This window comes from Stylophora pistillata, chromosome 5, assembly GCF_964205215.1.
Source record: "Stylophora pistillata chromosome 5, jaStyPist1.2, whole genome shotgun sequence".
In the NCBI taxonomy this organism is placed as follows: Eukaryota; Metazoa; Cnidaria; class Anthozoa; order Scleractinia; family Pocilloporidae; genus Stylophora; species Stylophora pistillata.
Genome location: NC_142523.1, coordinates 18,845,203 through 18,870,715, shown reverse-complemented (window position 1 = coordinate 18,870,715; position 25,513 = coordinate 18,845,203). Strand labels below are relative to the sequence as shown.

General features: G+C 39.5%; 1 protein-coding gene and 1 pseudogene across 1 annotated transcript in view; one reads left to right on the top strand and one right to left on the bottom strand.

Moving 5' to 3' along the window:
• Window positions 1-25,513, bottom strand: part of LOC111339506 (uncharacterized) — a 34,064-nt gene that overhangs the window by 1,671 nt on the left and 6,880 nt on the right. The window contains exons 2-12 of the mRNA XM_022946179.2: window positions 19,990-20,082; window positions 19,167-19,259; window positions 18,566-18,646; window positions 18,067-18,141; window positions 10,411-10,485; window positions 8,871-8,945; window positions 8,342-8,416; window positions 7,895-7,957; window positions 7,225-7,441; window positions 6,388-6,507; window positions 1,267-1,422 (exon numbers count right to left, since the gene is read on the bottom strand). Of these exons, the coding sequence (XP_022801914.2) occupies window positions 1,267-1,422; window positions 6,388-6,507; window positions 7,225-7,441; window positions 7,895-7,957; window positions 8,342-8,416; window positions 8,871-8,945; window positions 10,411-10,485; window positions 18,067-18,141; window positions 18,566-18,646; window positions 19,167-19,259; window positions 19,990-20,082 (1,123 nt within the window). The remainder of the gene's footprint in view (window positions 1-1,266; window positions 1,423-6,387; window positions 6,508-7,224; window positions 7,442-7,894; window positions 7,958-8,341; window positions 8,417-8,870; window positions 8,946-10,410; window positions 10,486-18,066; window positions 18,142-18,565; window positions 18,647-19,166; window positions 19,260-19,989; window positions 20,083-25,513) is intronic.
• LOC148730665 (zinc finger MYM-type protein 2-like) lies at window positions 1,713-2,881 on the top strand (annotated as a pseudogene).

The window sequence follows — 25,513 nt, the reverse complement described above, 5'->3', positions numbered from 1 at the left end:
ACCCGGGGGTAACATGTGAAGGTGTAGTGTGATCGTCCGGGTGAGTGTAGTCCTGAGAAGGACTGTTGTCGGTGGTAGTGAATGACGTTTCGACAACCTGTGCGGAAGTCATCATCAGAGTCAAGTGAATGATTGTTGTCAGTAGAATGTTCTTATTCCAGTTCGTGTGAAATGATCGGTTGGTTTTGCCGTGATGTTAGTGGCTGTAAGACTCAAGTGACGTAAGTCGGTCGTGATTGGTCTGTTTCGATCTGTCGGTAAAGTTAGGTCGTTCTTTTTCGGTCGTTTGTGATGTTTATGTCGTGAATGAGTCGTTTGTATGGAGCGGGTAGTTGTTGACATCTGTTTAGGGGAGTCTGTTCTAAGTTAGTAAACCAGCTTTTCAGAGTCAGTCGCTGAAAATAGTCAGTGCTGTAAGTTAGGCATTGCGCAGAGTCCCAGTCAATGTTGTGGTTGGTAAGTCGATGGTGTTCAGCAATGTGATTGCTGACATCACCTTTCCTCGTCGCCCGCCTGTGTTCAGGCGGGCGACGAGGAATTTAGCACGTTCAGCACCTCTTTCTTTAAAGCTGGCAAAAAGTGTAAACAACTTGTACTTTTCATCTTCTGCACTGAATTTATAATCAGTTGACTCGTGTGAGCAATACGTAGTTCGTTTGAGGGCGGTACTTAGGGTACGCCCGTTCTTCCTCGAATTCTTTGTTTATTCTGTTGCTATGTAACAAACTTTAAGGGCTGGGTTTTTTTAGTGCAATTCTAAATCTGCGCAACGCCAATCTTGTTTTCGTTTTACCACAACTAAACTGGAAATGTAAGAAATTAATGGTAGAAAATTATTTTGTAAAGCGTAAACAACTAGAAGGTACACACGTAACTTAACGTGATTAACGTTGGCTGAGATAGAAACAATAACAATGCATAAAGATGGACAGCTTTGTGTCACCTTTATAAGCTGGGGACCAACATTCTCTCTCAGAGCTGAGCTAGACCTTAAAGTAGTGAGTCGTGTAAAGAGGTCAAAGAAAGGAATAAAGAATATCAACTGTTCAAGAGTGTTAGAAAATCTTCTAGCAATATCATGATCGTTACCAATATCGTTACAGTTATCGCTACCAACCATTCTTGTCATCACAGCTTATGTTTATCAAAGGCTCGGTTAAGTTTGCTCAGTTTAAAAAGAAGGTCAAGTAATTTCCACATATCTAATACGTGTACTTCTGGATGTTTTGGGGGAAAAAGCCTTCCGCGCCAATTGGTAGGCGTTACCTCCTCGAGAAATTGAAGAGAGCAGGTGTCGGCAGTTTCTTTGAAGTTCAACTGGATGCCGTCCGCAAGATCCTTGGGGTCCGATGATTTGTCACCCCACACGTTTATAGTAATCGGTACAGTGCAAACGGGTGAACTTTGTTCCTCTATCCACACCTGAAAACAAAGACCATAATCTATTCTCAAATAAGATACATGACAAATTCACTTATGTGCCGTTGAAAATCAAATTTATGAGTCATTTACGACAACTCGGGTAACATGACAATCAATAGAACATCAACGTTCCCTGCAGCTGATCGCATTTACCCTCACTAGGAACGCATTTCCCTCAAAACGTTTCTATATATCTTCCATTTTGTGAGTTTATAACGTTTCATCCCAATATCTCTTTGCTTTGCATGGCTACACAATGATTATTTCATTGCAAAATAGAAATAAGTACTTTTATATATCATGTAAGTACTGAGATTCAATCAGTGTAAACGCACCGAGTAAAAATCGTCTCTCTTTGATGAGAAGAAATCCAACTGGCCATGCGATTTTTTTCACCAGTGAAAAATATCGTATGACCCTGAGGAACGAGTCAAGACTTATAGAAGAAATTCCCCGAAGGAGCTAAATGCATACATCGGTGAATTTATCATTACGATTCGAAAGAAAGACAGCAACGAAGACTATGAACCCAGCTCTTAACGTTCTTTGATGGCCAGTTTTGAACGGTATTTGAAGAAGAAGACTTACGGATTTAGCGTTATGAAAGACGCTGAGTTTGAACAGGCACGCAAAGCTTTACGATCAAAACAAAAGGATCTCAAACAGAAAGGAAAAGGAAATACACCCAACGCTTCAGTTGCTCTCAGAGAAGAGGAAATAAAACTATTGTGTGCAAAGAATTGTTTGGAAAGTCGACTCCTGAGGCTCTGCTGAATACAATTCGCTTCGACAACACGATCCACTTCGGTCTTTGCGGTTGTAAGGAGCACCAAGACATGTGTACGTACATGTTGGGGTGACGTGCAACTACGCCAAGCTAAAAATGGAGAGGAATTTTTCGAGTATTCGGAGAGACAAACTAAGACTTGAACTGGCAAAAAAAATCCCCGAGGCGTTAGACAGATAAAACCGAAAATTTTTTCGGTTCCTGGAGGTGACAAAGATCTCGATGCTGCCTACAAATTATACGGAAAGAAACGACCAACAGAGATGAACGACAGCGACGCTCCAATTTATCTCGCTGTAAACAACTGCAGAAAACAAGAATCTTCCAAACCTTGGTTCAGAAAGTCGGCCTTTGGCCAGAACAAACTTAACTCATTAATTAGGAAAATGGCAGAAAAAGCCGGACTTGGACATGGGTCGCAAACCCACGATTCAGGCTTTGACAAACAAAGATATCTCGGTGACGCACATAATTCAACAGATCAGATCGGAACACAAAAACCTTCAAAGTGTGACAAATTATTCAGTTGTTCCTGAAAAACAGCAAGTACAAATGTCTCATACTTTAAGTGAACAGGGAGAGTGCATGATATTGCAAAATAAAATTTATCTCAAGGTTCTTGTTCTTCGACCACAGGTCATTCAGCCGGTTCGGCGCAGATTATCAACATGACCAGCGAGCAATGTCGCTCTTTACAGGTACTATTATTCCTGGTGGTCAATTTAACATCTCTGTCTGCAGCCTTAGACAATCACCGACCTTGGCTACTCCGGAAACCTAGATAAAGTCCACAAAGAGGTACAAAAGACCAAAAGTATTCGACTCCGATTCAGAGTAGAAAGCGCTTTGTTATTTTGAAAAATTATGTGAGCTAATATTTTCAGAAACCCTTCAATTGCCAAACGTAAGCCCAAATTTCTTTGAATGGGGTTTGTTATCTTTCTTCCTTGTATAGTACCCCATTTTATATGAAAATTATATGTTATACACCAGCCTGTATGTCCATACTGGTTAACTGTGCCCGAGGTCCTAACTACGGTAGTCAAGAAGACAGAGGGCAAATATTTTCCTAATATGGACCGACCTAGGCTGGTGAATAAAATTTTTATTTTTTCTAACATTTAAACATATGCTTGCCAAAAATCCCAAATGATTTAGGGCTATAATTACGAGCTAAATAACATAATAATAATAATAATAATAATAATAATAATAAAGATCTTTATTCATTCATTCGTTATTAAATACATCCCCACAGGTAAACGTGTGAGTTTACAATGAGAATAATATTCTATGTTACTATTCGATACTACTATACAGTTAAAATAGACTTAGACAAAATTAAATAGGCATCTATTAATAAAGCATCGCTTGAACCTCTCGGTTCTCACACGTGGCAAGATAAAATCACGGCCCCTGCTCCTTAAAAAAAGTGATCTTTGTGTAGGAAGAAGGTCATAAAGATGATGAGCTGCATCGGTTATGATGCTGTTCCATAACTGCCTATCTCTTGAAACGATGTAGCTGGTCAATGGGGTGTACTTGGAGGTAAATCCATATCGCAAAGCGCGCCTACAAAACTTATCAATCTGTCCAATGTATTTACCCTGGTGGGCACGGGCCCATACTTCTAATGCATATAAAAATAATGACATTATGAGGCTATCAAATAGCACAGTCAACTCCAAGAAGGAGTAGCCAAAGTACTTGCAGACCTTCAAGATGTAAAGTCTAGAATTGGCCTTGCCAAGCATATGCTCAAATTGGGTATCCCAATTACATGGGTCTTCATGAAATGTTACTCCTAATCTGTAGTTTGAACTCCTTCTTCCTAACTATCCATAACTATTACCGGAAGATCCTTCGTAAGCCGCACAGTTTTTTAGAGAGTAGACAATAAAAAAAACACAGCCTCACATCTGTCGTCTTAGTTCATGTATCTTTGTTTTGTTGCTCGGTTATGTAGTCGTCAATTGACTTTTCTAAACTCTCAAATCTAGTGGATCCTTGAGTCATTGTTAAAAGTACAAGTATTTTTGTACTTTTTGCACGAAAGTTTTTCCGCTATGGAGATCTGCACGCAAGGAACTTAAATTTGTTGAATGAAATCAGTGGTACGTTTTTACAAGTCTCTCCTGATTGGACGAAACGCTTAACGCAAGTATGAGAAGAGCATTTCATTGTTGTGATTAACTGTCAGAAGTTTTTAAGGTGGTTCCTCAGTACTGCATTGCGCATCCTTTACTGCACACAAAAGTCACGTAATTAGGCGAATAAGCACGCGCATATTCCTAGAACACGGTATTGCTTTTCAATCAATGGACCGGATAAAAAGGTAGATGATTTTAAGAACTTGAACGATCACGGTGATCTATATTTTTTATTGTATAATTTTGGTATACAAATTATCCCCTTTAACACAACACAAAGATCAGAACTAGTAAGAGCAAAATAAGCTTTTGATCTCGCCAAACAAGACGGCGTAGTTTACAGGATTCCCTGAGAATGCGGCAAAGTTTACATCGATGAGACTGGAAGACCAATTCAAGACAGAATAAAGGAGTACGACCGAGATATCCGACTAGCCTGTACCCAGACCTCCGCCGTTTCAGAGCACGCCATTAACACAAGACACCAATCGCTTGAAGTGAGGTTAAGTTTATTGATCGTGATCCTCACTGGTACACTCGCAGGGTCAAAGAGGCTACTCACATAAGATTTCACCCCAACAACATCAAAAGGGACAGTGGAATAGAATTTTCTGAAGCGTAGATGCCCACGATCAAAAAACCCAACAACAGGAGAGCCGTACGACAGCGGACTGCTGAGAGAACAACTCGCCAACATCTAGGATCGAAACGTGCCAATCACAACTGTGAAATACCAACCAATCACAGCTGAGCATCCTGCTTTATAGTAATACCCGAAACCAGTCGACCATGTCGCCTAAAGAAGACTAGCAGGATGCAGTCGAAACGCCACGACTCATCATGAGTGACCATCATGAGTGACTCATCATGAGTGACATACATCATGAGTGACATACATCATGAGTGACATACATCATGAGTGACCATATCGTGAGACAAACGATAATACTTGATTAATATCGTATTTTACCACGATGAATAAGACAATCTATTTTTACGAAATATTCCCTTTATATTAGAGATATTAAAAAGAAAACAAATCGAAGGGGGAAAAGATATATTTAAAGTGTACACGAAGTGTACACTCGATGATGCAAATTATGACCTTGAAAGCAACGATTCGAGGAACGTTTCGAGTCCATGTCGTTTAAAATTACGTTTCACAAATTATATATCAAATTGTTCCATAAGCTCGAGACTTTCTAACTATCAAGTTCTTTTCAAGTGTTACTTTAAAAACTCTTGCTTCCAGCTACCGCAAAATTTACCATGAATTGATGAAAGGACGCGCGTGATTAGTGCCAGTACAGGCATAAAAGGAGTAAGATTGACCCATCATATCTCTTATACAAGCACAGTGACCTACCTATTTTTCGAAACAGGAATTGGTAGGGAACATTGAAGGAAAGTTTAAAAAAAATTGTTCCATAGCTTTTTTTCTGAGAGATCGCTTTAAGCGGCCTTTCCTCTAAAGAAAACTGAGTACATTTCAGTATGTATATTATAATTGGAATTTCTCTTCTAGTGTTCGACTCGATATCTCACCGTTTGGCTGTGCTCACTCAGGAGTTATCGATTCGAAAACTCTAAGAGAAATTAAATATCTACACGCGTCCATGAATCATTCTCTATTTCATAACTTCCTTTTATTACTCAAGGCAATTTTATAGTACCAGGTAAACACTAGTTAAGTAAGCAGAAAAAAAGTTTGAAAAAATCTGTTTAGGGTAACAAACTCCGGCAAGGCTTGCAACAAAGCAAAACACGGAAAAAACCCGCATCATTCATTATTTCATCACTGGACGAAGCGTTGGTGTTACTCACATTAGTAGCAGCGTAGAAAGCATAAACTGGAAAAGTTCAAATAACACTGCAACCTACAGCTTTACAAAATGTGTGGCTTTTCTAACTTGAGGCGTACTTTAAAAGCATGACGTGGCGTTCTCATGTTAATAAATAGGAGTATGTAGTGAGGATGGGCAGTGGAAATTAATTAGAACTTAGGAAATTCTATATAAATCATCTTACCTCTCTGGTAGTTAAATATTTTTCACCCATTCTTGGTGCTTCATGAATCACTCGCTTCAATAACTCCATAGACAAGTCAGACGCAGCCTCCTTTATTGCTCTCGCTACCTCGTAAGCAGTCTATGTAAGTAGTCAAACACATCCACATGTTGAAAAACATGAAAATTTCCGTTTTATAAGGTATCCCGTAAGCGTCGCTCAACCCGTCAAAACTCAATGGCTCTTGTTAAGTTCCTTGAATTAATTATTAAATTTTGCTGAGCCGCTGCATGCAACTAAAACGATCTCAATTCAATTTGATACAGGTATAGTCAGGAGCCAGGAGCCCAAGGCCGATAACGATGGTCGAAAAGATTATACTGGCCCAAATGTATTCATGTTCTAAAACCCAAGGCTACAAGAGATGGTCATGGCTGCTAACTCAGCTGCTTACTCCACCATTGTTTTTGTAGGGAAGTTGTTATCCCTTTAGAAATGTTCAAAATTCTTAATTCTAACAGTTAACTACTACATGAAGAAAAGCCAATAAAAAAAAAGCGAGATAATACCCTTCCTCAAGAATGACACGACTGGTTTGAATACATCGAGTCGAGGTTAAGAAATATACCCCTTTTAACATCGTTTTTTCTGGGAAATTTATCAGTAAGCCTTACATGTACCAAGGCCTGAATGACACGACTGGTTTGAATACATCGAGTCGAGGTTAAGAAATATACCCCTTTTAACATCGTTTTTTCTGGGAAATTTATCAGTAAGCCTTACACGTACCAAGGCCTGAATTGAGAACCTCCCTTACTTTCCCCTCATGTTTTCTGATTTTAAGTCTTGTTACCTTACCTCAAATATCATACAGGCTAGTCTGGGATAGTAGCAGTAGACGAAACAATCTTCCTTGTTCTGATAAATCGATTGCATATTCTCACACGCATCAAATCTTTCATTGTCGAAAAATGCTATGAAATCTGTTCTAAGTTGAGACGGTCTGTTAGAGGAGGTGGTATCTTCTACTAATCTTTGATCTTGCTTAACTCGCTTTTCACTGAGGGAAGCCAGCCTTGAAGGAAAAGAATCAATAAGGTATTGTCTGAGTGTGCTGATTACGTACCCACTCTATAGCTAAGAGAACCGAATAAGAAAAATTAAGATCAGTTGATCAAAATTTTGAATCATTCATCTTTTTATCTTCTGAGTGTTTAAAGAAGTCTATTTGTCCCCTTAGGATCTAGACAAAAATTTTGCTAAACTACCACCATCTAACGATCACTCGCAGTACGAGCGTACGCGTCCTCAAACGTTACGCTCAAAATGGGCCTTCTGGACCGCCATTTATGAGTTTTCTCATTTTCTTACAAAAAAAAAACCGAGAAATTGTGTTCTGTTGTTCTATGAAACACAATAACCAATAATTTTTTTCTTAGGCTTCTTTTCCGCAACTACTGAAACGTTTTATTATTACGAGTCGTGGTGGTCCCAACATCTCCAAACCAGGAAAGTTAAATTAACTCACCTCTGAGTATACTGGGTGACTTTCTCCTCCTTTTCTTCAAGTTCCTTTCGAAGAACATCAATTCTATATTAAGAAATTTAACAGAAAAGCATCTCACCCTTGATATCGTATGTTTTTTCTTTTTTTTTTTTTTGTAAAGTGTTTCGGAGGAAATGGTAGCCCTCGCACGTAGACAGAAGCTAAAATGAACGCACCATCGTCTCGATTTAGTTGCATGTGGTGTACCTTTTAAAAATTGGACTGTATGTCCCCTAAAATCAGAATAAATTAAAAACGCGTAATTTACACACTGGTGAGATTGCTTTGCAACCCGTGAACATATTTCTTCCGAAACTATCAAAAAATATGCTACACTGAGTTAGCTGAATACAGACTTGCGCATGCTAAACAATAATCAGTGACAAGAACAAATGGTCATGTTCTAATAATTATCTCTGATATTCAAACCTGGATTTATGGTTTTTAATAATCCTGCTGTATTCCTCAAACATTTCCTGGTTACGATCCCTTTCCTTCGACAACCTTTTGAAGTAATTTAATGAATAACTAAAACACCTCTTAACACGCGAGAAACGTGACGTAAGATACACTCATTACTCTGATGGGTCGGAATTCAGTGGTACTCGACTGCAACTTACTCAACAGACGAATTTATTGCGGAACAACAAGAACCTGCTCAACTCTGGATTTACAAGTTAAGTGATGTCAATAACAGTAAGTGAAAGCATTTGAAGAACTGAATTATACGACCCAAGTATTTTTTCTTTCAATATCAGTTTCTTAGTTTGATATCAGCCTTTAGAAAAAATCGCTAGAACTGAGTTACAAAACCCAAGCATTCTTTTTTTTTCATATCAGTTTCTCAGTTTTAACATCATTATGTGAAAACATTCGAATGCATAAATATAGTTAGAGCTGAACCATAAAACCCAAGTTTTTTTTTCTTCCTGTGCAAAATCTCACGATTGAAACTTACTCTTCTCTCGTTTTCTGTATTTCATGTGACAATTCATCAACCTTCTTCTGATGTTCATTTTTCAGGCTTTCAACTCTAGGAATAAAGAATTTGAAATCTTATTATTGATACCACTAAATTTTACTGCATAAGCATGTATTTTATAAAAATACTTTCATAAGACTGCGGTAAAGATTGTATTATGTCGTTGCAGAAGTGTACATGTTCGTAATTGAGTTTGATGAAGAACAATTTTTGAGCGAATAAATGGAGAAAACGGAGGTAAAACACTTTTATGGCTTCCAAACAAACTTTCAAACGTTTTTTTCTAAGGCCCTGTTTACAAGCAAGGAGGGTAACCCTTGTGCTAGGGTTTCCCTAGCAGGCGGGTCAAAAATAGCCCGGGTTTACAAGCAAAATTTCACAGGTAAGGTTACCCTTCCACCCAGGACAACTTACCTATGCTTGGTAACCGAACGCATTGTTATCAATGTTCAAAGGGTCTGGAAACAAGTAAAAAGTTGTCCCGGGTAGGCGAGTTATCCCCAGCAGAGCGTTTACAATGCAGCTAGGGTTACCCTGGCGTTAGGGTAACCCTAGCGCTCAGCAAAGGTTACCCTAGGGAACCCTGTAGGGTAGGGTAACCTTAGTATCTTTCACGATCTGACGCCTGTAAATTAGAAAGCGCGTAAAATAAAAAGCCCGCGCACAAGTTAGAAAAATCAACAGCACTGGTTTGGCAAGTAAACTGTCACGATGAATTTTTCTTGACTGATCTTACGGAAAGTATTATTCTCTTCCAACGACGATTAATCAACGAAGAATTGCCTCTGTTCAGTTTTAATGTCAAGGAAAGTCAAATTGTACTTAAATTTAAATGGCGGTATATTTTGAAGTTGTGAAAGTCTACTTGCAGCAGTGGCGTGTGTAAATCTTGCCCATCCTCCACCGAAAAACTGAAGTCAAATGAGACCTTTGTTTTCTAGCTAGACAAAAGAGAATTTAATGCGACTTTTAGTCATCGAGTTATGTAAAATATACGGTAGAATTCTCCAAATTCGTGTGACTTGCTAAATCAAAAGTCTTACAGTGAACAGATATTTTGGAGGATTTAGATACGAAAAGAATGAAAGTTACGTTGATTAATGTAATTTTTGACTGCGAATACCTCTCGTTCTAACTTTCCTTTTTGAGGAGGATTATTGAATTACAAACGGTTTCGTAGGCCACGTATTAATCTATTTAATAAACCAAGAGAACATAAATACTTTTTATTCTCTTGACACATTTGGTACCACAAAACTAATTTCGAAATCAATTTTTGCGTAAAAAACCATAGTTATTTGAGGGAGAGAGAACTAATAAGTTATTTATCGGCTAAAGGTCGTGACTGGGAAAAAATAAAAGAGACATAACCAATAGTTTCCTTTCATCCCGTCAAAAACAACCTTTTTCACCAGTAAGAACCCTAGATCATAAGCTTGCCTAATCTGAAGGGGGCTTCAGAGCCACCCTAACTTTAAAGAAAGTTTTAAAGTTTTGAACTCTAAAAAGCACTCACTTTTCATTCTCTCTCCTCGCTGTTTCCATTATCTGCCTTTCCTTCTTCTCCAATTCACTTCCAAGTCTCGTAATTCTAACGAAAGCAAGCAGAAGATGAGGCCTACTCTGGGACCTTAAGTTGCCTTAAGTCACCTAAAGTCGCCTTAAGTCGCATTATGTTGCCTTAAGTTGCAATTGGTTACGCAACGTTATAAGGGTTCCACCCTTCCCAATTGACCCCACTCACCCCACTCTAATCATAAGGATCAGACGAGGAGGCATGGTGGCTGAATGGTAGGTGCACAGGACTCGACATTAGTCTCGTGTTAAAGCATTGCATTGTGTTTTTGGGCAAGATACTTTAAGCTCAAAGCGCCTCACCTTTCCAGGTGTAAATATGGGTATTGGTTGGCAGCGGGGGAGGTAATCCTGCAATGGACTATGAGTTTAATTATTGTTATTGTGAGGTGGGCAGTGGCTTCCATATACATGGAAACCCCGCGTAAAAATAGTCATGCACCTGTCTAGCCCCTATGCTGGCATGGGTAATTCCTACATGTAGACAATACTGATTTAGAAATATGACAATGTATACTCTTCCATTTTCTTACTCAAACAGCCATCTGTTTCAACAAAATTTCTCTCGTATTTCATGATGAAAAAGTTGATAAAAGGGTTGACACACTCTGTATTATCATCAGGATATAATAGATATCGAATCAAGATAAAACGATAGATAGGTATTCTGGAGAAAGGCTTAATTCTTGCCACACTTATACCTTGAGCAGTAAAAATAACATTATCAAAAGTCAACTGAACTTAATTGAAGCTAAATTTTATCCACTTAACTTACCCAGCTAGAGTAAAAGAGTGACAAAAGTGGGCCATTTCTCCAGCATAAACCCATTGATCTGTACTAGCTATTTCCACCATGGTATTTGACCAACTGAAAAGATTTGAACTTTGTAGCTCTACGAAACCTACTAAAGGCGTAAATATTTATCTATCTTGAGGCTTTGATAGCCTCTTTTGGTACATTTCATCTTTGTCAGTTTGATGATCAACATACAATAACCACGTTTAAGCCGAGAAAAGCCTATTACAGCAAACATGGCCGCCAGTTATACTTGATCACGTTACCTGCTTACATTGCGGAAAGGAAAAAATCGTACCAGTGACACAACTCGAGGTAAAGTAAAGGAAATTTTTCGGTAATAGCAGATATTATGGGTTTACTTGGCGAGAGAAACCCTCCAATGTTGTCCCGCTCCTAACTTTGAAGCATGGAAACTAGTTAGCAGCGGAGAGGTTGCTTGGAGAATTAAATTGGCGGAGACTATAGAGCCAGTTATCAGCTTGGAGAATTTCGTCGTGACTCGTTAGTTTCTGAACAGTTTAAGGTAACGATAAATGCTTTAGACCTGTAATTCTGCCACCAGGCTAAAAATAAAGCTTGTCTATTTTTTTAATTGAAACACTGCAGGGTAGAAAAAAATGAATGCTTGGAAGGTCCCGCTGATCCGATCAACAGTGGAGAAAGATCTTCCAAAAAGATTAGATTCCCTATAACTGGGACGTCTAAGTTTTCTGCGGCCAGAAAAGTAGTTGGAGAGACTGGATAGGAAGTATTTTTACGAAGGATCCTTAGCATATGGTTCTCAATATGGTATTGGAGTATTTTGTCTAACTAAGGCAGGAGGCAACAAATTGGTTGTGTACCTGAAAAGGACGGAGCAATTTTGGATGCTGCTGGAAAGCCATGTGAGTTGCCAAACTTTCATGCCAAAATTGACAGTGCAAGTAGCAAAAATATGGGAGAGGAGTTTACCAAGATAACAATTTTTATAATTTGTGAAGCTTTCTGAAATATTAAAATAATCAAGTTATTTTTAATTATGCGGAAAATTTATTGATGGTTTTATGTTAATTGTGTCTCTTTTCTCAAAATGTGTATATTTTTGATAGGTTTGTTTGATGTTGGGCATATAACCCATAATGTTTTTCTGGCTATTTCTTCACTAGTTTTGACTGTATAATTTAACTGAGGCAGTAAAATTTGTTGTCTCCTGCCTAAGCTAGACATGTAACCAGGCCTTGTCATGGCGGGAAGTCGCAAAATCTTTGGTTCTGTCAATTTTTGGCCTTTCTTGGGCTTCCTCTTGCTCGCCCTGGCACTTTGAAAGCCAAATTATGCATATTGCGAGTCATGTTTATTCTATGTTAAAGAGGAAAGGGAAATTCTTCAGGAACCCTGGTTTTCCCAGTATTTGTTGCGTATGTCGTATCGAGTTGAGCTCCGCCATCCTGGAATAGTGTCCAAATCACGACGCAAATTTAGGAAGTCGAGAGTCAATTACTACATCAACTCCGACGCAGCTTTCAACCTTGTGTATCTGCAGTTGTGTGGGACCTAGGACCTAATTGTTCTCTGTTCGATACACTTCACATGGTGAGAGACAAAGGTAAACATGGGAAATCCATCGGTCATTCGAACGTACGCGACCTTCGAAAGAACCTCGCTGAGGTAAAAATACTCATTGAACACACCAACCCGGATATTTTAACCATATCCGAAACGCATCTGACACCGGATATACATAATGACGAGGTAAATATTGATGGTTACCAGATTCTAAGAAAAGATATAACACACAAAGGAGGAGGCAGAGTCGCCATTTATTTTAAAACTATTCTAGATTGCACTCGTTTATCCAAATACGAGGACGAAGACACTGGAACCATCTGTATTGATTTGTTATCCCACTCGCAAAGGTTACTCATCGGCTGTGTTTACAGAACCCCTAACGCTTCATTATTCTTTGATAAATTCCACCGAATCTTGGGTAAAGTTTGGATGACACGCAGAAACGTTGTTATCGTCGGTGACTTCAACTCTAACATGCTCTCTCGTACTGGTAATGGTAATAAATTGAAACGTATCTTTCAATCCTTCAACTTTCGCAACATTGTTAAGGCGCCTAAACGAACTTCGGAGCATTCTAACACTTTGATAGACCTAATTCTGACCAATAACGTCTCTAAGGTTTCAAGTCTGATGTGATTAATTACTGGATTGCTGACCATAAGTTCATCTATGTTGTTTACAAGTTAAAGACCAGAAATCCAAAGCCTTTTGTGAAATATGTTCAAAATTTCTGTGTTTACAGACCCCCTGACGCTTCATTATTCTTTGATAAATTCCGCTCAATATTGGAGGAGTAGATTTGAAGAAACTAACGATTCTAGATCATTTTGGAAAACTGTAAAAGAAGCCACTGGTAAATCTAAGAGTAAACACATTGGCCTCCTCAGAGACGCAAACAACAACGATATATCCTTTGTGTTTGTCAAATTTTGATTGTGTAAAGTTAGGTCCACATCAGCCCTTCGGCTGCCAAACAATCTCAACCTACTTATCAAATAAAAGTTTACCAATTTACCAATTTTGTGGTAATTCTGTCTAATTATTTTTAGCTAAATTGATTTGAAATCTGGATATGTTAGACTATGGTGACTTGTGAGCATACAAAAGTAACCAAAATGACTATTGTCTTTAATTTATTGCAAGGGATTCTGTAAATATTTTTAAGGTTTGTGGCGAGAATGTTGCTAACTTTGATTTTATCACTTCAGTCAAATAAAATCGCTTGAATCGCCTTAAGTCGCCTTAAATCACCTTAAATTGCCTAAAGTCGCAATGTTTTCACTCCCAATTTTGCTTAAGTCCTTAAGAGGCTGTCTCTCTTATTTCCACCCGGTCAATTTCGCGTCAAATATAATTTTGCCTGAGACTCTGTTAACAGAAAGACTTTACTTAGGAAAGAACTGAATTAGATTAGGTTTGATTCGAAATAATTTTCTGATTGCATTAGGGGCCATATTTCCCAGTCCGTAGGGACGGTCATAACGTCTCGAAAATTGAAAAATAGGCATATTTGGTAACATGATTGTAAAATATTCGATTCGCATGGTTAAGCCACAGAATTTATATCAGATTGCTTACAAACCTTTCTAGTTTGCCAAGAAAGTTAGAATTTCCTCTCTCAATATATTTGAAAAGGCGAATTTTAGCATATTCTGACCACTATAAATCGCCATCGGCCGATGGCCGTAAATAACTTTGATTTAGACGTTAAGTTTTGGGATTTTGGACCTGGTTGACAACTCTATCCTACAAAGCCGCTAAGTTTAGACCTTAGTAGGCAAAAACATGCAAAAACCCCCATACGTTTTCGATTTTTCAAAAGTTATGACCGCTTGAATCAGTACATGTACGAGCATTGGCGATTTTTTCACTTAAACCAAAATCGAACCACTAGGACAGATTTCGTCATAAATACAGCTTACCTTTGGTGCATCTTGGGTTTATGTGAAATTTCTGATGTTCCTCGCTCCACAAACTGGTGAAATTAACGATAACTCAAGCAAATAACTCCAAACTTCAGCGGTCGGCATCTATCGACACTCTTCTCTAACTCGTTGTTGCGAACTAAACTCGAAAACTAAAGCCATGTTTCGCGCTTAATGTCCTGTTGAAACTTTGGATTGCAGCTGCATTCTCGTCAAGAATCAGTCAAAGAACTCTACAAGTCGATGTGTCGAAGTTTGATGGCAAAAATTTGGAATTTAAAGCTGAAAGATTGCACTATCGCGCACAGCAGTGGTGCTGTTTTCACAGTGGTCAGCATTAACCATTGCGGGTGAACCCGCTGGCCCTTTTTTTTCTAGAAGGCCTGCAAGTGTACTATGGCATGCAAGTGCTTTTTCGAAACCAGAAAGGCTTCAGTCTGTAGTGCGCCTTCAGCGAGGTTAGTAGAGCTTTCAGAATGTAGAGGTGACATCAATGATCATCTACTAGCATGTCACTTAGGTCAGCTTAGAGGAAAGGTACAAGAATATGAGCTTATCGTTAACAGGTCAGGGTTGCCACACGACCTTTCCCCTGATCAACTTGAAGAACTTTGGATCTGCGAAAAGCATAGAGGAAACATGGGTAAAAAATGGCGACCACGTTGCACTTGCCAGTACCCGCTGCATAAAGGCCGTAAAATCTCACAGATAATCAAGATCCTTACAGCATGAAAAGTGGCTGCAAGTAACTGACGAACATGGAGAATGCATCACATATCACGAACGTGCGAGTAGTAAACAAACATACATATACATACTAGTAACGATTACGTCTGACAAATATATGAAACAGTCTAAATGAGCAGGCATCGATTTTCGCCCTTTATCCCTAAATAGATTCAAAGTTTAACAACCTTTGCAGCACACCTCTATCCGAAATTTAAGAGAGTACCCTGGGGTCACGTGATCATATTGTAACGATTTTTATTTGTTATCGATACCTATTACTCTGCTTATTATCATTTTGCATTATTGTTGTATTTCGTGCTTTTCAGTAACCTATGTATCTTGTTAGAAGCTGCACAAGATCAAACAAGCGGAGAACATGACGTTGTTGTAAGGGCAACGTCCCGAAGAAAGTAACCAGCGAGAAGACAAACCTTATAGGTGATATAACGCTACCTGATCCTACGAATAAAGCGGTCCATCATATGCCCTGACACGTAGAGAACTTTTAAGGACAAATGTTCAATTGAAATATTGCATGTAAGCAAAATTGTTTTCCTCGGCGTGGCCACACACTATATCATTTCGTGCAGCATTGCTGATGCATATAGTGCACGATCCTCGCAGTAGATAGCGCTATTTAAGCAATAGCTAAATTCAGACCTGAAAAAAATCAGGCCTGTACGGGATTCGAGCCACTGAGCTCTGCGATACTAGTGCAGCGCTCTACCAATTGAGCTAACAAGCCAACTGGGAGCAGGCAAGTTGATTCGTAATAAACCCGTGAAAGTGATAAATGAGATACAATGAAATATATGAAGTTCATATATTTTGAACTGCGGTATTAGATACATATGGTGCACGATCCTTGCAGTAGATAGCGCTATTTAAGCAATAGCGAAAATCAGACCTGAAAAAAATCAGGCCTGTACGGGATTCGAGCCACTGACCTCTGCGATACTAGTGCAGCGCTCTACCAATTGAGCTAACAAGCCAACTGGGAGGAGGCCGTTAAGTTGATTCGTAATAAACCCGTGAAAGTGATAAATCAGATGCAATGAAATATATGAAGTTCATATATTTTGAACTGCGGTACATATGCGGTACATATGCGGTATATATGAACTGCGATACATATGTTGCACGATCCTTGCAGTAGATAGCGCTATTTAAGCAATAGCGAAATTCAGACCTGAAAAAAATCAGGCCTGTACGGGATTCGAGCCACTGACCTCTGCGATACTAGTGCAGCGTTCTACCAATTGAGCTAACAAGCCAACTGGGAGCAGGCCGTTAAGTTGATTCGTAATAAACCCGTGAAAGTGATAAATCAGATACAATGAAATATATGAAGTTCATAAATTTTGAACTGCGGTATTAGATAAATATGGTGCACGATCCTCGCAGTAGATAGCGCTATTTAAGCAATAGCGAAAATCAGACCTGAAAAAAGGTCCCAAAATCCCAAAACTTAACGTCTAAATCAAAGTTATGTGCTGCCATCGGCCAATGGCGATTTATAGTGGTCAGAATATGCTAAAATTCGCCTTTTCAAATACATTGCAAGGGTAAATTCTAACTTTCTTGGAAAACTAGAAAGGTTTTTAAGCAATCTGATATAAATTCTGTGGCTTAACCATGCGAATCGAATATTTTACAATGTTACAAAATAGGCCTATTTTTCAATTTTCGAGACGTTGCGACGGTCCATACGGACTGGGAAATAATTATGGCCCTTAATACAGTCAGAAAATTATTTCGAATCAAACCCAATCTAATTCAGTTCTTTCCTAAGTAAAGTCTTTCTGTTTACAGAGTCTCAGGCAAAATTATATTTGACGCGAAATTGACCGGGTGGAAATAAGGTATTTAGAGAGAGCCTCTTTAAGTCGCCTTAAATCGCTCAAAGTCGTCCAAAGTTACGGCGACTCAAGGCCCCATAGTAGGCCTAACATGTAACAGCCAAAAGCTAAAGTAAAATGCTAAACGTGAAGGACATTTATGTCTTTTCGTGGAAACGTTGTGGAACTGGTTGAAGTCAATCAGGACATCACGAGCAAAGTGCTACTCTAATATCTCAACAAAGGTTATGGATACTCATCAAAAAAAACATAAATGGGGTATCATCTTTTGTTTCACGATGGATTTACTTCCGTTTCAGATCGCAACTTTTTGATCGCAAACTCCGTAGAAGTAATTTCCTTAGAAAGTATGCAGTATTCAGGTCATGTAAGAACAAGATTTTTCAAGTTATAATCATTACTACGTCACCTTTTCTGATTCGAATGATTCAGTAGCAAGAGAATATAATCTTTTGTTCTGTAGCTATAAGTTTATCGGTCAGATGCATATAAGTTAATCTACGATCCAATTTACACCACCGGGAAATTATTTCGCCGCAAAGTTGGAGAAGCCTCACAGCCCTTCAGAATGATAACCTTTGGAGCAAGACCATTAAGAGTAGTTTCGCTGCTCCCGTGTTGTTTTTAACGAAATTCATAGCAGTCAGACGTCATGAAAATATGGTGAAATGCGCAACATTAGTATTTTGTCCTCAGAAAGAACTAAAACTTTTAAATCATACAAACTAGAAACTTACTTTTCTTCTTGCTCCTTAATTTTTTTCTTTCTCTCTTTTTCCCTCTCCTTCAATTCTTCTTTCAGTTTTGAATTTCTAAAGAAGGAAAGAGGCTTTTACGCACCAAAAGTAATAGATTAAGAGACAAAGTGCTCGTTCCTTAGACAGCTTTGATGTACACTTTTTTTAATTTAGAGTATCCTCTGAAGCTCCAAAAGTGTCTCAGTGGAGACAGAGAGTTAAAAAAAAAAACATTTTTTTTCTTATTTAGCTTGCATGGGCAGATACCTGGGGCTATCTACGAACCACTAACATGGAAGCGTAAACTACAGACACGCCTATATGACCCAACTCTTTCGGTTTAATAGGGGACCATGTACTCTTATTCATAGAGCTCTACAAGAAGCAATTTTTGAGTCTTAGGGGTACTGATTAGCTGGAGCACTAAACATAACCATTTCAAGGGCGACTTTCTAAGTCTGAAGAGTGACGATTAATTGATTTTTGTGGGTCTTCTCACCCCTCTTCCAACAGTTTTAACTGCTTTTTATTTTCTTCCATTGCGTTGTCCTTTTTCTTCAATTCTCTCTCTGCTGACCTCCTTAGAAGACATAAAATACAAAAGATTTATCTCTACATGAAAATCTACAAATGTTAGAAAACCCTGACGTGTTACTTATGGCCTCGAATGTAGTCAAGGAATTGTTTGGTTGACAGAAACTGATTCTGCCCCTCATCTGTCGATTGGCCATTAAAAGGACCTTCGAGCATTATTTTGAAGCCAATTTCTTCGCCATTGACACTGTTCGAAATCGTGTAAAAATAACAGATAGTACAAGAAAGACAGCAATTAGATCAAGGGTGCGAAAAACGCAAACGCCCTTTCCCATTCAAAAGGTAGCAGGACTTCAACTTCCTTGAACTCTTTACCCATAACCGACCATAAAGAATTCTCCTCCCATGGTATTGAAGAGGAAGGATCAAGTTGGATCTAATCTTTTTCAAATTTCACAAGTTATCACTGCCTTTTACGGTTTAAAGTTAACAACTTGGAATGATTTTCAAATAACATCGTAAACCCTGCTGATTTACAATTTACTTTCAGATCAGTTAACTGACACCTGTCTCTCGTGGACATCAATGCGCTGTTCTCGCTTTTCAAGGCATCAATTGCCGAGGTCATCTCTTTGATAGTTTGGTCTAATTCTGTTACTCTGTCAGTAAAGAATACCAGCAATTGTTCTCTTTTGTTATTTTATAATTCAAAGAAAAAATAGTGACGAAGTAAGTAATGATAACAATGATGATAATGATAATTACAATACAGTAATAATAGTGATGATAATGATAGGATCAGCATATATATTGTCATTTTCATTGTCGTCAGTTTCACTGTTCATAACAATCGCAATAGGTAGGGTCAACGTTCAAACGTTCTCGGAAAACCAACAAAATAGAAGTTTCAAGACCTTACTATCTCCAGGGATTCATCATTTTTGAAAAGTTCACCGCCGCTTTCCTGTGAAACTTTGCTTTTCCTTTTTGTCCTTTTATTAGGAAGAGTGTTGTAAAATAATTTGTAAGCAGTGAAAAGGAGAAAAACTAAGATGACAGGAAGCCTATGAATGCGAAGTGGAAATGGAAAGAGAGTAACCGTCTAACTTGCCGAACGGAACTAGTATATAACCGATTTCAAATCCTTCAAGGGTAAAGCAACCAATTCAAGAGCTGTTCTTGGTTTTTCAGCTAGCGGCAGAGTGGTAGAATTATGCATACTCACCAAACTCGATCTTTCTCTAATTATTTCTAGTGTCTCCTTAAACACATATCACAACACTCGCTCGTATTTTTAACGTAAGTAGAACAACCATTCCCAACCCTTCGCCTCGGTACATGAAAATTCGCACTGAATCTAAAATGCGTGTAAATCAAAGCTCTGTTTACCTTTTGGTTTTCCGGTTTGTTTCTTCGGTTAGAATAGTCAGCTCTTTTTCCATCTCTGATCGTTTCTTTGCTAGTCTCTCTAAGTCATCCCTTCTGTTTAATCGCCAAAAAAAAAGTTAAAAGGGCTGTTGCCTCACTAACACAGAAGGCTTACATATACGTGTAGTTCTGTTTCACTTAATTCATTTTAGGGACAAAGAAATCTCTCATTTCGTAGCTAAACATAAGATATTTTTTAAGAACTAGTTCATGCTCAGTGACGTATATGTCGAGTTATAGATACACGAGGGATGTGTGGGGAGCACGAAAGAAGCGCAGCTGAGAGCAACTTTATTAGCGGAGTTCGCAGTGCGCGCAGCGAAGTTGCAGTAAAATTATTTGGAATTGGTCGTTTAGAAACCTTCGCACCGGTTCATCCCTCAAACAACGTTTCAAACGTGTTCCTATTCGCCAAATTATTTATTTTCCTTTCGTTTGGAATGTTTAATTCAGTCGTGGTGTTAAGAGAAAAGAGGTTACCTTACGAAGAATTTTTTGGTGAAATCTGGACAAGCATTTCAGTTCTTGGAAAGTTTTCAAATCATAGCCGGCGGCGAAATTAAGAAAGCCTCTATCATTCACTCTTCAGTTAATTACCGCTGGGTTTATTTGTTATTCATTTAAAAGATCGCTCCTTTGTCGAAGGTGCGTGATTTTACCCTAGGATTTGAATCAATGGCCTTTCCGAAAATTAAAATGTAAAATAATGTGATTGAGTCACCGAAGTTCATACTTAACAGTAAGCTTGTCGCATAATTTTATTTTGACAGTATTGTCATGTGAAAACCTGTCAAAGGTTTGATAGAAACAAACTCGCTGGTTTCGTGGAATTATTTCCACTGCGAAGGAGTGAACAGCATTGTTTAGTCGTGGTCCTATGTTTTCGAGCTTTCTACTCAATTCGTTCGAACTGCAGGAAACGGTTCGCCTCGCAAAACATGGTGCGATTTTCACTTCGCCCATCATCTTTATTGATGCTCGGGTTTTGATGAACGTGCTTGCGATACATTAATCTTTTTCTTCAAGCTGAAAACTGGAGAATCAGTCTCTGTAATTGACAGTCATCGCAGTTTATTAGAAAGGTCCGAGCTGTGTTCGCGTATTGAAACGGAGTCTAAGGATTATGCTCACAAGCTGGTGGCCACAAAGTTAGAGTATAAACATGTTGTTATTTACAGTTTTCGAATTGGACAACTTTTTTTTACTTAATCTGTTTATCATGTTAACAGTCCATGAATCCGTTTCTGTATCCGGCGTGGATTTGGTCTGTTGAGTTCATTAAGTTACACTCTCGAAATTTCATGGCTAATACTGTGATCAATAAATTTGTGTGACTGCGCCACAAAATAATCCACATTTCGGGAAGATTTTGTTAACAATTCAGAAAACAATTTCTGTAACCTGCTAAGACATTTTCTGTTGAATTCATCGAGTCTCACCCTCGGGGTTTCATAAGTGATCACGATCGATATATTCGTACCTGCACCACAAATGAGGCACATTTCAAACTTTTCATACGATTTCAGGGAACCATGTTTAATTAAATGTTGACGACACTTGACATTTGGTAATTTGACGTGGTGCTTGTTAGTCTCCTGATGATAGGGAATCTGCTGTATTGATCTGTTAGTAGGAGGTGTTGGTGGCCTTTAAATTCAAACAAGTCCGAACTGAGTCTTTCCCATGGTCGGTGTGGCGGTTCTGATTGTAGTATTGGCTCTTTCTCTGCTTTTTTTGGCATTTCTTTTGGTCCGCACTGGTTAACTTGGTTGATGATTTCCTTTGTAATTCCAAGCCAGAAGACAGATGTACGTGCTCGCAAAAGGCATTTCTCCTGCCCTAGGTGGCCTTGGTGTGTGATGTTCAAGACTTCAGGTCTGAGAGCAGGAGGTATCACGATGCAGTCTCCTTTTTTTACTAAGCCATCCTCGATGTTCAGCTCTTCTCTGAAATTCCCGGCCAATAACGTTGTAGCGGTTGGGGGCACTCCTCTCTTTTCTGTGACCATCCTCCAAAGACTACTTCTTTTAGCAAAGACAATGTAGGATTCCTTCCTGTTTCCTCGCGGATCTGTTGTAGCTTTCTTGGAATTTCGGGGAGGTGCTGTGTGATGTGGTGGACACATGTCTCTGAAAGTTAACTGTTGCTAGGGGCAGGCTGGGGGCTGACTCTTGAGAGAGCGTCGGCTATCAGTACATCGGGACCTTTTACATAGTTGACAGTGACGTCGTATTTTTGGGATCTCATCAAGAATCTCTGCAATCTAGGTGGGCAACTGGACAATCGCTTCTTGAAAATCGACTCAAGAGGTTTACGATCAGTGTTTACTGCACCGTGCTTCCCAAAAATGTAGTAATTAAACCTCTCTAGGCCCCCTACTACACCAAGTGTTTCTCTCTCGATGTTGCTGTAGTTTCTTTCTGTATCTGTTAGTGCTTTGGAGGCATAGCATACAGGTTGCCCTTGTTGCAAAAGGACATCACCTAGTCCTTTCTGGGAAGCGTCAGTTTGAATGACAGACTCGACTTTTGGATCAAAGTATCTGAGAACTCCCATTGATTTGATTTCTTGCTTGATCTGGTTGAATGAATGATCGTGTTCGGGTCCCAATACATACATAGGCTATGTCCTTCTTGGTGAGTTCTCGCAATGGTGCTGTGAGGCTAGCCAATCGCCCTGAGTATCTTGTGAAGTAGTTTAGAAGGCCAAAGAAGCTTTGGAGGTCTTTGCGGTTCTCAGGTGGGGTCATCTTCTGAATTGCAGATATCTTACTGTCATCTGGTTTAATTCCATCCCGGGTCCATTTGTGGCCAAAGAAGCTAACTTCCTGACATTTGAACCGTACTTTGTCTTTGTTGAATTTGAGTCCCTTTTCCTGGATCTGATCATGAGGTTGACAATGTTTGCATCCTGCTCTTCCTCTGTAGCTTCGTATATGAATGTATCGTCTGCAATGCCGGTGACTCCTTTCAGGCCCTCCAGTGCTGAATCTAAGTGTTTCTGGAACACATCTTGCGATACAACGAGGCCAAAGGGGAGCCGGGTGAAACGATATCTCCCGAACGGGGTGTTGAATGTAGTCAGGTACGCGCTGGCTTCATCTAATGGTACATGCCAGTAGCCTTTTTTGGCATCAACTACACTAAAGAATTTGGCAGCACTAAGCTGTGTGACTACTTCATCAATTGTTTTAGTGTAGTAATGTTCACGCTTTATTGCCTTGTTTAAGTCGCGTGGGTCGAGGCAGACTGATTTTGGTGACTTCTCCTTTGTCATTAGTTGTTTCACAGAGGACAATACACCTTATTCCAAAATGGCGGCTGTCTCAGATGATCTGGGTCGAGTTACATGAAAACGAGGCATCGAGGGCCAAACTGCGGTGTTTATAAATGCTAATACGTCGGGATACCCTGTCATTCCTCAGAATTGCTGTGTGCCAGGGTGTAAAAAGAAGGTTAACGTCGAAAACAGGCTAAAGGTTTCTTTCCACACATTTCCTGAAGAAAGAAAGTTATTTATGAAATGGATCGTCGTTATTCAAAGAGATACAGGCAAACATTTCCAAATGACAACGCACACAAGAGTTTGTTCGAGACATATCAAACCATCGGATCATCTTCCTTCACTTGCGGGCCGTAAAAGGACTTTAAAACCAACAGAAGTACCTTCTGTATTTTACTGGAAGAAGAGATCTCCAGAATATTTAGACTTTCATCGTCAAAGCCAGGATAGGGTGGCAGAAGCCTGACTTTCCAGCAGCACAATTTGGCTCAAAGTAGGCATGCATATTCTACTTCTCCAGAAACAATGCAGAGTGCAAGTTTCAAGATATGGGGTTCCTCGCGGACTTTGAAACTGTGGAAGCACTTCGCGCGATGATAAATATAACTTTGATCTTGGTGATTCTGGATCTCGTCAAGGTATTCGTCAGCCAGAAAAGCCTTGGCTTTTGGAAGTCCTGTGGGCAACGAGTGATATTCGCTGTTTTGGTGCTTTTTTCCTGAATTCGCAATATGTCTGTCCATTTCCGCAAAGGTAAATAATGGACTTTTTGCAAGTGCTGTTATCAGAAGGAGCTGACGAGTTCGACGTGTTCGACGTGTTCGGATCCAAAGCATCTTCAAGGCCAAGGAGTCGCCTTTTGCGCCTGGCATAAACAAAATTTACGTCGGGGCCGACAAGAAGATGTTCGATCTTTGCTTCCGAGTAGTCATTTACCCTGAAAGAGAATGAAGCCATTGAGAATCTAGGCCACGCACATCAACGAAGGTTATTTTGGACTGAACACTTACCGCCTGCAAAGTTTTGCTTTTGTGGACAATCCTCTGCAGAATCGCCACGACACTTTGACCAAAACTTTAACTCGGAGTTCTTTAACCGATTCGGATCTCTTCCGTTCAATGAACTGCCAGGAATATCGTCCTCCGTCAAATACGAAAGACCGGACACAAGGTTGTCTCGAAAGGACGCCATGATATTGTGTTCCGTAAATATTCTGGGGATCTCTTCCAGAAGGTAAATGCTGTTGATTTTGCTGTTGATTCCAGAAGGTAATGCTGTTGATTTTGAAGTCCTTTTACGCCCCGCAAGTGAAGGAAGATAATCCGATGGCTTGATATGTCTCGAGCAAACTCTGTGTGCGTTGTCACTTGCAAATATTTGCCTATATCTCTTCGAATAGTGATGATCCATTTCATAAATAATTTTCTTTCTTCAGGAAATGTGTGGAAAGAAATCTTTACCCTGTTTTCGACGAAAACCTTCTTTTTACACCCTGGCACCCAGCAATTCTCAGGCATGACAGGGTATCGCGACGTATTAACATTTGTAAACACCGCAGTTTGGCCCTCAATGCCTCATTTTTATGCAACTCGACCCAGATTATCTGAGACAGCAGGCATTTTGGAATAAGGTGTATACTGTTAACCCAGTCTGTAGGTTCGCTTACGAGTATGAGCACACAAAGTTCTACCATGGTGTCAACTTCCTCTCTAAACATGTCTTGAAGATGTACTGGCACGGTACGTGGTGCGTGGATGACAGGTTCAGTACTAGGGTCCAGGGTGATGTGATAAGGCTTCATGTTAAAGGTTCTCAGGCCCATGAAGCAGTCTCCGAAGTTGTTGAAGAAGGTTGTCTTGTCCAGTGGGAGGCATGTTTGAGTATCTAGACAGCTAGAGTATCCGCCGGTTCTCTGGTGCGGTTTGCATGGTGTGTGTCCTCTAGGGCGAGTGTTCTTTGTCTTCCTTGGAGGTTTCTAACCTGCAATTAAATTTTACCAGCTCGAGTTCCTCACAGGTTTTACAACCGAGCATTGCAGGTCCTGGTAAATCAGTAACATTGAAAATGACTTCTTTAATACTTCCATTTTGATGGACGTACAATGGACAGGTTCTAAGGGTCTTCATGGTGTGGCTTCCATATGCAGTAATCCTGTACTGCGTTGGGCCAAGGGCTATCTGCTGGGAACTGAGGTTGAATCTGT